At 37.7% G+C, this 11,738-nt stretch overlaps 1 protein-coding gene across 1 annotated transcript; it reads right to left on the bottom strand.

Annotated features, from left to right (window-relative positions):
* Positions 1–5,141: 5,141 nt before the first annotated feature.
* On the bottom strand, positions 5,142–10,891 carry LOC139725475 (isoaspartyl peptidase/L-asparaginase-like). Its single transcript, XM_071636551.1, has 6 exons — positions 10,684–10,891; positions 9,413–9,555; positions 8,119–8,279; positions 7,540–7,667; positions 6,978–7,091; positions 5,142–5,350 (listed from the first exon to the last, which is right to left on the bottom strand). Exons 1-6 carry the CDS (start codon positions 10,889–10,891, stop codon positions 5,142–5,144), a joined length of 963 nt encoding a protein of 320 aa, XP_071492652.1.
* Between the last annotated feature and the right edge of the window lie 847 nt (positions 10,892–11,738).

Below are 11,738 nucleotides of genomic sequence, written 5' to 3'. Positions count from 1 at the left end.
TATCTTTTTTGACGATAAATACAGACTAGTCTTTTGGTCTAGACCAGTATGTGCCAACGAAATATACCTCACTTGTCCTAGCTGAGTCTGGAAGTTAATTTGATCGCACACAATTGTTATATAACTGACGCTGCAATTGTAAACTCCAAAATATTTCAATACATTTGGAGTTCTTTTTGTTACACTTGGTGAATACGACGGTTTGTCGTGAATTGTGAATATTGTATCCTCCAAGAATACGCATCTTATTTTGATACGTGTTATGGCAATTGGAAGGACCCACTATCTACAAACTCAGCTTTTCAGTGTGACCCCCACCCCCATCTCTTAACAATTTCCACTTTGTGTGTCTTCCTTTAAACATATCTTTTATGTCATTTATGGTTGTTTATACAAGTTGTCATTGCAGATGTAGTTATGTTTGAGATGTAAAGTAATTTTAAATCTGAACTCTATTCTATTGCAGAATGATATATCACGATTGCCTAATTTTTCCAATGTGGAGCGGCTTGGACAAAGATAATAATGGTAATATTTCGACAAGTAATACATTTGTAGCTCGGCTAACGAAAAATGCTCCACCTGTCCCGGCCCAGTTAGAGTTGATGGTTATTCACATTAAAAGTACAATGATTCCCTTCATCATACTCTTCCTTTGACGAGAAATATGTTCAATTCACATCAAGAAAACCGCTAACACAATGAACAGAAACTCGGGCAAATTATTATTCTCTCACATGTATAAATCCCATTCTATCACGTCCAGCGTCATACCGCCATCTACGACGCAGTCTGAAGAAGCCACCAGTGGGAGGCGAAAGTGGAAGGCGAAGGTACACATTAATTTTCGTGATTGTGAAAGAAGAACATATTTCTATGAAATCCCCAATCAGATGAACCTCATTCAGGATCTTCTTTTCACTATTGGGGAAATGTTCCAGTGTGAATGCCCTTTAGTTTGCCAGTGTAAAACGGCCTGGGCCTGAATGTTAATGGTGCCATCCTGACTTGTACATAATAGCTTTATAGCTACCGAAAGATATCCCACTTGTCCTGGCCCACGGGGGAAAAGGTTTTTCGGTTACATGTAGCACACAAAATGCATGAAGTACATATTGCGGATTCTTATTCCAATAATCATTTTTTTTTTCCTGATGTGAAATGGTCCTAGACAAGATGGCTATACATGTACAGCTATAGTGCCATCTTGACAATCATGGGCTAATGAAAAATATCCTACTTGTCTTGGTCCTTTCATAACGATTACAAGGCGCCAAATAAATATCGACTATTAGTCACTTTCTTGAGATTCATTTGTTGTAATTTGTGTTGACTGTCCCTCGTATGATTCACTTTGGTCGTCCTGTTCAATAGATTTAGTTTGTTTTTTTAGGGAAAAGGATAGGTGACCATATTTTCAAATCTAAGGCAAGTTTGTAAAATTCATTGTGCCTTTACATGAACACTGTACTCTTATCTACTACATGCAGTATCCACCCATCATCATATGCAACCATAGAATGCACCCACGCACGCATGCACACATACGCACATACGCTAACTCAAAATCAGGACAAGAATATAGTATCGGCATAAATCTAAAATATAATTTTACCTTTATTAAGGCAAACTCAAGTACAGTACTGCCAATCATTCTGCTAGCCATTGCAATGTGGCTGCATTTTAAAAAGTGAATGAAAATACAGTATGCCTTACCTAATCAAACCAAGCCATTTTTTCACTCATGATACAGTGCACTCCCGTTATAACGAAATGCTCGGGACCGGCAGTTTTCTTTCGTTATAACGAAATTTCGTTATAACCGAACAAATACAATACATAACGAAAACAAGGAACCAGTATATACATCATATTATGTTTGCTGAATACTCATCATACACTGGAAAGCTATGTGAAATGTGATGGGATAACTGTATTACAATGATAAATGCAAGTTCCCCTCAGAAACTGCGCGTGACACAAGGAGCGAACACACAGTGGTGTGAAGCGTTCACCCATGCAGAGACGCTATTTTAAATGCTTGTTCCGCACGTATTTTCGAAAGCAATTCGCGCTTCGTTATAACGGAGCACATTTCTTTTGTTTTTCTTTGTCTGTGGAGCTCGGAAAAGACTTCGTTATAACGGAAATTTCGCTATAACCGTGTTCGTTATAATCGAATTTTGTACCATAGACTTTAATGGTGATAATTTTGGGACCAGAAAATTTACTTCGTTATAACGAAATTTCATAATAACCGTGTTCGTTGTAACGGGAGTGCACTGTATCCGTCACACAAAACTCTGCCAACATATCATAATTGATTGTGCGAGCATCTCGAGGTGATTCTTGAGGTAGTGGAAATACAATTGTACATGTAGAAGGAAACTCTTCAACCCTTACGAATAGTACTGCTGGAGGAGTAGGGGAAACTGTTCTGCTTTCTGCACTCTCGTGGCTTCATCTTGGCATACTTATTAAAGCTGCATGAGAGAACAGATTCAATCAAAACCTATTTCCTACAGTCAACCATGCTTAAGTTGACCTCGCATAAGTTGAATAATCGCCTAAGTCAAGGTCTTTTCCAAGTCCTTATCTCTTTATTCAGGGCTCCATATTGATCTTTATTTTTTGGTGACCCTAAAGTAAAATCTGGTGGCCCGAAAAAAAAAAATCAAGAAAAACATAAGAATAACTAAATCGGTCCTAATAAATATAGAAAAATAAATATTAAGTATTACGGAAGCGATACAGGTACCCATGTCTAAAATAAATGAATAGAAAATTCAATCATCTTACCGTTATTCTGAGTTCTAAGATTTAGCAAATAGGCTTATATATTGTAGATTATTATAAAAGTTGATGCCTATTTAGGTGGTCAAAACTCACATTTGAAATGATAAAGTGGGAGCATTTGCAGACATTTGTAAACATTCGACATTTGTTTTAGCATTGTAAAGAGCCGAAAGTTACCGTTATTCATTTCTGATTATAAAAGCAATCATCCAACATTTACTAGTATTTTAACACCTTATGGAGCCGAATGTTACCGTTAATCATTTTCAAATGTAAAAGCAAACAACTGGCATTCATTCTAGCATCTTACGGAGTTGAATGTTATCCTTATTCATTTCCGAACGTGAAAGCAAACATCCGCTATTTATTTTAGCATAATATTATAACTGAGCCGATTGATACCGTTGATTATTTCCAGATATAAAAGCAACAATCTGTTATTCATTTTAGCATCGTACGGAGCAGAATATTACCGTTTTTCATTTCCAAACTTAAAAGCAATCACCCGACATTTATTTTATTATCGTACGGAGCCAAATGTTATTGCTGTCCACTTCCGAAAGTGAAATGAATCATCTGGCAATTATTTCAGCATCGTACGGAGCCGAATGTTAGTTTTTCAATTTTTTAACGTCAAGGCAGACATCAGACATTCACTTTACCATCAAATGCAGCTGAATGTTATTGTTATTCATTTCGAAATGTAATAGCAAATATCCGACATTTATTTTAGCATTGTATGGAGCAGAATAATACGGCTATTCACTTCCGAACATAAAAGCAATCATCTGACATTTATTTTAGCATCTTCCGGAGCCGAATGTTATTGCTATTTACTTTCGAAAGTAAAAGCAAACATCAGACATTTATTTCATCATCGTACAGAGTTGAATATTATTGTTATTCATTTCCGAACGTCAAAGGGATCATTCGACATTTATTTTAGCATCTTCCGGAGCTGAATGTTAGTGCTATTTACTTTCGAGCGTGAGAGCGAACATCCGGCATTTATTTTATTATTGTGCGGAGTTGAATATTTTTAGTATTCATTTCCGAACGTCAAAGCAAACATTCGACATTTATTTCAGCATCTTCCGGAGCCGAATGTTATCCTTATTCATTTCCAAAATTAAAAGCAAACATCGGACATTTATTTTAGCATCTTACGGAGCCAATTGTTACCGCTGTCCATTTCCAAAAGTAAAGGCAAACATCCGACTTTTTTTTGGTAGCCCAGATCGGGCCACCAAAATCTTCATTTCTGAAATTTTGGTGACCCGACGTGCATTTTTGGTGGCCCCGGGCCACCGTTAGTGTCGAGCCCTGCTTTATCTGTTATTGATTTTAATCCCTTATAAGTCGAATTTTCTCTGAATCGAAGCTATTTCTTCAGTCCAAATAGATTTGACTTAGGCAAAGTTGACTGTACTTGAATACTTATGCTGGGCCCTGTTTAATCAAGCGAGAGTTATGATTAATTGTGACATCAATAACTCTGTTCCACCTATAATCCATTACAACTTTCAATCAACTATGAGTTTCTGTTTTACAAAGAGACTTATAATTGATTTGAACTTATACATGTAATTGATTGCCATGACTTATAACTGATTAAAACAAAATAACAACTGTTGGACGAGCCTAGTTTCCAGCACTGTTGGCATAAAGGACAATACAATACACACAAAACAAACCAAACATACAACATTAGGGTTGTTTACATTTAACTCTTGTATGCTGCATGCTGCGCTCTGGCTTTGCCATAGCGTAACGCTGCAGCCAATGCAACAGCAAGCCCATGCAGCATGTATATGTACACTGTAGTACATATCATATGCCGATGTACTGATGAACTTTACGAAGAAGAACCTCCAGAGAAATCTGCTTGATAGCGATAGAATATTCACATGGATAATCTGACAAAGAGAATTTCTCACAGGGACTGAAGGTGAAAGTCATGCTGGTTTGTTTACTGAAGAAAATGCTTAAATTTGAAATTTAAATGTGAAACACACATAGAACAAACTAAATGCATAATTTTCTGTCATACCTTTAGCTCTATCAGAAGTTGCATTAGCCCCAGAACACCATGTAAAACACCAAAACATTCAATTCATTGAAAAAATCAATAATATAAGGTACATGGACGTAAAATCTGTCCCAACTGAAATAATAAACAGAATAGTTGCAGTAATAAGAGAGCATGAAAGTTACACAAAGTCACTTCAACAAAACAAAACAAAAGTAAAATCAAACGGTACGACACCATGAGAACCACTACAATTTCAGATCCTTACAAATTATCTGAAGCAACAAGACATTATGAAAACTGCCGGGTTTCCATGTCAGGCAATCTTCCCACCATCAAGGTCATCTTTGGGATCCACTCCGTATCTCACAGAGTTGTCCTTGGCAAAAGCCCAGGCCATGCGTTGCGAGTTGAAGCTCCTCGCAAGGTCCCCCGACGAACTGACGACAATGGCACCACCTGCACCGCCCACCCGCCGATGCATGAAGCCAACCGCTTTGTCTGCCGCTTCTTTAGCCGACAGTCCTGAGAAAAAAGGAAAACATTTACTAAATATTTCTGAATTTGTATCAAAGAATATCACTAATACAGCTACGTAGTGACATGTCAAATTTTATTGTGAGAATATTGATATAATGTTTCATGAGGAGATTTCACATGTTAGGCATACACAATCAGTGGACGTAATGATACAACATAACTGCCAATTCTGTGATCACTAACCCCATCTTGTCATGACTTTTAAAGATTGTTGCCACATATCATAATTCTTATCATTACAGACTGGCTCTTTGAGAACAATTTCCTCATCAGAGGTATGCTATAAAATAGCAATTCATTCTAATACCTGTATCTCTCTCTTCCAAAGTGCAACTGCTAAAAAAAGAAATCTAATACTAGCTGCTAAATGTGTGCTCTTGTGTAGAGGTACATACATGTATATTGCAAACTCTGTAGATCTTTTCTTCTAACCGTGATCTTCATTTCTTATGGATTTAACTTTAGAAAGACAAGGCAAGTGCCATAATGTGTCTCGCCCATTCACGTACAAGAAACTGTACGCGAATGGGATATAACAGCTTAAAAAAAAGAGATACTAAAGGGTAAAAATTTATGGCAAAAAAGAAATGTGCCATAAAAACTTAACATCGGGCTCTTAAAATTTGTTGACCCCTGCCTGTGACCTTTGACCTTGTGGTGACCATCCACTCCCCAAGGGATATCTACCATCCAAGTTTGGTCCCAAACGGACCTATGGATCAAAAGTTATGACCCATAATAGAAACACGCCATAAAAACTTAACATTGGGCTCTAAAAGTTTGTTGACCCATGCTTGTGACCATTGACTTGTGGTGACCATCCACTCCCCAAGGGACATCTACCATCCAAGTTTAGTCACAAATGGAGTTATGGATCAAAAGTTATAACCCATAATAGAAACGCGCCATAAAAACTTAACATTGGGCTCTAAAAGTTTGTTGTCCCCTGTTGTAACCTTTGACCTTGTAGTAATCATCCAATCCCCAAGGGACATCTACCATCCAAGTTTAGTCACAAATGGACCTATGGATCAAAAGTTATGACCCATAATAGAAACGCGCCATAAAAAACTTAACATAGGGCCCTATAGTTCATTGACCCCTGCCTGTGAGCTTTGACCTTGAGGTGACCTTCATATATGGTAAAATGTGAAACTTTGTATGACCCCTCTTCCCTCGAAGTTTGATTGCAATCGAAGCCCAGAGTAAAGAGTTATTGAAGTTTTTGTAGCGTTACGGACAGACGACAGACGGACGACGGATGGACAGACGCCGCAGACGATCCCTTAGTCTCCCCTCACCTCCGGTGGGCTCGACAAAAATGGCTGTATTCATCTATGTTTATTGATTTGAAAGCTCTTTGAAGTCCCTCAGCAAGTTATGTTTATCATACAAACAATGTCTTCCATGAAGTTCCTTATGGCAAATGTTAATGAAAAATCACACTCAAGCTATGACGTACGATTTGTGTACATTTATCTGACTTCTAAGAAGGCTGGACATTCTCAATGGACTTTCCACGTGTGTATTTGACTTGTGCAAGGCACACTTCATGCAAGATTGACTGGTAACCTGACACTCATGTTTATGTAGTTCTGAGACATAGACCTACCTAGGTGCTCCATGTAGGAGAGAACTGTCTTGGACAGGTTGACTTTCATGATAGCCTCACCATGCCCGGTAGTCGACACAGCACCATATGCATTGTCACAATAGGCCCCACTGCCTGTAATATATGAACCAAAATCACACAAGAACATAAAGAGGAGTTATAGTGTATTTCATATGAACCAGGACTGTATTAAAATGTACACATGTATACTCTTTTTCCACAATGATTTCATTACATGTACTACTTTTTTTTCTGTTTTCTTTTTTGTGCAAATTTTGCCAGCAGATTGGCCTTCAAAATTCAGAACTTGCAAAATTTCACCTCCTGCCACACAATTGCACAGTATACACTCCCCAAGGTGGAAAATCATGAATTTTTATCTTGAAAAAAGAAGAAGAAGAAGTTAAATAATTGTAATTCAATGAATCAGCAGATTCTGGCATCTTTTGGTCGACTTGCTGCAATTCTGATTCTTGATTACATGTCTACAGAGTTAAATTGCAGCAGTACAAGATGATATCACATCTATGAAACGTTTGAAGATTTGAGGGCTGATACCTACCAATTATGGGTGTGTCTCCGACGCGCCCAACTCGCTTTCCTGTAATACCACCTGTTGACGTACCACACGCCACATTCCCCCACTTGTCAACAGCCACTGACCCGACCGTCTCATGACCAAATTCTGCTCTGTAAGGGAGAAAACATTGCTTTATGAGAGGAAAGGCTTTTGTTTACTTGGTAATAACACAAGAGTCAACTTGTGCCACACTAAAGATACAAATAGATATTTGGAAATCCCTTCAACGGGGAAAAAGAACTGAAAGACATTCACATTGGGACTTTTTCAAAATATAACAACCTGAAAGGCATTACATTCTCAAGGATGTCCATGTAAAATCAAATACTCTCAGAAGGAATTTGCTCTTCAAAATGTGGCACATCTTTTGATTATCAGAACTGTGACAGGCAACAACTCATCAATGAATCTAAATTGCATTACAAGCTCCTTTTCAATTGAACAGCACCATTAATTGAGTGACTTTGGTATACTCCACTAGATTATCCACAAGTCTATACAATATCATGGCTTAGTCACAATGTTCGATTTAGTAAACAAGACAGAGTAAAGATGCCAAACCTATTTGAGAAGAAAACATCAACGTTCTTGTTGAATTTGCGATATTCCTCCCACATTTTCCTTGCCTCCTCAGTAACTAGTTCGCTTGGATCGACTTCATCAATTCCCACCTCCTTGGCGAACTGGTTGGCACCTTTGCCAGCAAGCAACAGATGATCTGTCTGAAGAGAATGATGTGATATCATACCTTTAACAAAAAAAAATTCAGAAGTATGGTGTTATTTGCAATTTTAGTTATAACCACACATGATTTACAGCAAATGACACGGAACATTACCAGGTACAATACTTCACACTCACAATTAGCGGAAACAAAATCTTTCGCCTTTAATTTTCATAAGTGCTTGATGACTTCAACACATAGCATTGTCCATAACATAGTTGGAAGTAATCTCTGTATCTATTTGAATCAAACTACAGATGTCACCAAATATCAAGTCACAATTCAATTAATACATTTAAAGGAATTCTATCTAAATATCATGTATTCTAGTTTATGTTGATGATATACTCAGCCTTTCTAGTTAGCATCTACAGCAACTGAAAAATATACTTCATGGACTATGAAACAATAATCCTTTTATTGATGTTTCTGAAGTCGTGACTAACCTGTACAATCATGCGAAGATATCACCTACAATTAGAGTAAGCTGTCATGCCTACACATTCCAAATCTCAAATAGCAAAGTAAACTGTCATCAAACCTTAAAGTTTATGTGCCAGGGACTTTGTATAGCATGTACAATGCTATGAGGTTTTCTGTGCCAACCAGCAAAACACACAAAGGGTCTAAGTTGCTGCCCTCAAGAAAATCAATTTATACAGGAGAGTTGAATCTCAATGGAAGCTGCCATAAAACCGTGCTCCCCTCTCATATCAGATTTAATCTTATATCAAGGATTGAGTGCTCTTATAGGAGTCATATGTCAATATGTTCCCCTGAAACATACCAGTATACACATTCAGATATAAGTTAAGTAAACATAATTCCCTGAAAGTAGGGCACACTTGTTTGAAGTGTTCATTTTTTTATGTCAAAAGTGATAACTACAGTTACCAAGACAGTGATATAAACATTTAGCCTCTGTGCAAGGTGGCAATGTGTAAACAACCACCCTCCCAAACCTCATAGCTTTGATAAACCAAAGACTAAGATATTACTCTATGATTTGGACTTCAATGTAATGTGTTCCAGAGAAATCTAAAGTCTTCTTTACTCTTTTCTAGTTATTGTGGGGACAAAAATCAACTAAAAAACTTTTGATTCCCTGAAATACAAAAAGCATCAGCTCACTTTTTCCATGACCTTCCTGGCCAGTGAGATAGGATTCTTGATGTTCTGCACACAGGTCACTGCTCCTGACCTTAACTCTTTGCCTTCCATGATGATGGAATCCAACTCAACCTCACCGTCATAGTTCAGCACAGCTCCAGTCCCTAGATGAAAACATGAATGAACAATTTTATGCTGACATTTTATTATCAGTACCCAGTGTGATACTGTATGTTGTATCACACAACTTTGGAATTCTATTCCATCTTACTCAAATGACTGAGCCACAAATTCAAAGTTTAAAACTGTACTAAAAACATATTTCAAAATCAATTCAAATGAGTTAATTGTACATTTGCTATCAAAACTCTAGTGAAAACGTATTTCAGAAAGATTTCAAAAGAGTTAATTGTCATAATTAGTAGTATAATTTTTTTTTCAACCTTAAAGCACATACAGACGCAATCAGTGGCAGTCTTATGGACTTTTAAAGCACGATATTATCATTACTATATAGGCCTATCACAGGGCTACACACTAACCCATTTTTTCTACTGGTCCAACCCGTCTGTAAGACTAGTAGGTACACAGTTTTTCAATTTTTTACTGGTCTATTCCTGAAAAAGTTACTGGTCTGACAGTGATTTTTACTGGTCCTGGACAGTCGGACCAGTGCCAGTGTGCAGCATTGCCTATAATTATTTATACATTTCCCCACACCTACAGGACGAGAAAAAAAAATCATTTTGCTAAAACTTCACATCACAGTTTCTTGACTACGAGTATTATACAAATAGTATTCACCCAAGTCTCACAAGTAATCAGCAATGCTTGAGTTTCTTTGGGGAATACGGTAACGCGAATGCAAATTGTCACATTGGTATCCAAATTTACAACAGCCACTGTCACACTGGCAAAACTTCTCGAGTTTGACTTCGAGAACTCTTTGCAAAGTTTGCTCACACGCCATCCAACAGGAATTGGACTGGTTACGTGACAAACTTCACAAAGTTTCGGCTACATGCATTCTGACTGCACAAACCTTGAATTGCTTTGTGGGGTTCTTGAAATTTCACGAGTTTCAGTGGGAAGTTTTGAAAGAAGTGTTGCGAGAAGTTTTCTGTAAGTTTGCCTTCACACTGGGAAAACTTTGAGAACTAAAACTTCAAAAAGCTTTGCCAGTGTGACCACAGATAGTGTATGCATTTCTTTTTGGTATCTTGCTTCAGTTCAGAATATCAAGCAATTATCTTATCATATCAACATCATCATCATGGGTTATCTTGTCACACCTGCATCAAAGACAGGGTCGTCTTCCAGCACTCTAATGGCAGCCTCCACAGCGTCTAGTGCTGTACCTCCGTCCCTCAGGACACAGTAGCCCGCCCTCACAGCTCGCTGGACCCCCTGGGCACTGGCGTCCTTCATGTGATCTGGAATGGCCCAGGCACCCCCATGGGTGGCAATGGCTGGCTGAATCTTGGACTCACACTTTTCCATTCTTGACATCTGTAGCCCTCTAGGTAAAGATCTAGAAAAACATAGGAAGGAGGAAAGATAACAAAACTTGAAAGAAAAAATGAAAGCAACATAATTAAAAAGGTTCAATTTGACAACACAAATGAAACAAAGAAAATGGGTGATACAGGCAAAAAAAAAAACTATGTTGTAGAAACTGTTCCAGTATATTCAGCTACTATTCTCAGTTACAACACTTGCACAATGTTCATCTGCTGTATATATTTTTTCATACATCTAATAGATATTCATGTACATATAATTTCAGGATAGCTGAATATAATTGGATTTTATTCTCCTCCCAGTTCAAAGAGGCTGAGGGGGTGTGTCACACATATAACTTGTCTGTACAAGGTTCTGTCAATCTAATTCAAGGCACACCATTATACCCCCTACTGCAAGAAAGGATCTATCATATAGTAGCAATCACATACATGTACAATGTATAATATGACAATTTCTGGAAAAAATTGAATGCAATTTCTGGAAAAAATTGAATGGGCATTGCAGGTATGGATTTAAGTTAGGTGTGAAATTTAAAAAAAAAAGTGTTTTTATTATCACAACTCACCAGTTCCCCAGTTCCAGAATCAGTTACAACTTGCAAAACTCTACCAAAGACCGCACAGTAGTGAACACAGCCTGTTGTGTGTCTGGCCCGTCTTAGTGAACAGCTTCGCGATACACTGACAGTTTGAGGAAGAAAGAGATGGAATAATAAATATTATTTTATTGTGTATTTATAACAATGCTTCCCTAAGACTAAGTTTACAGAATGGATTGGGACTTCCACGAAGAGCTTATCACAATGTTGATTTAGTCCGACCTG

The sequence above is a fragment of the Diadema antillarum genome, unplaced genomic scaffold (genome assembly GCF_040938485.1).
Source record: "Diadema antillarum isolate AM-2024a unplaced genomic scaffold, OU_Dant_1.0 seq00000043_RagTag, whole genome shotgun sequence".
In the NCBI taxonomy this organism is placed as follows: Eukaryota; Metazoa; Echinodermata; class Echinoidea; order Diadematoida; family Diadematidae; genus Diadema; species Diadema antillarum.
This window is presented reverse-complemented; position numbering and strand designations above follow the sequence as displayed.

What these genes read in the sequence shown, in the direction of transcription:
- LOC139725475 (XM_071636551.1), bottom strand. Translation starts at nt 10,891, where the DNA reads ATGGAAAAGTGTGAGTCCAAGATTCAGCCAGCCATTGCCACCCATGGG. An exon ending in CGACCCTGTCTTTGATGCAG is followed by an intron (nt 9,556 to 10,683) that starts GTGTGACAAGAT and finishes GTTTTCATCTAG; the next exon opens with GGACTGGAGCTGTGCTGAAC. An exon ending in CGGAGACACACCCATAATTG is followed by an intron (nt 7,092 to 7,539) that starts GTAGGTATCAGC and finishes CATATATTACAG; the next exon opens with GCAGTGGGGCCTATTGTGAC.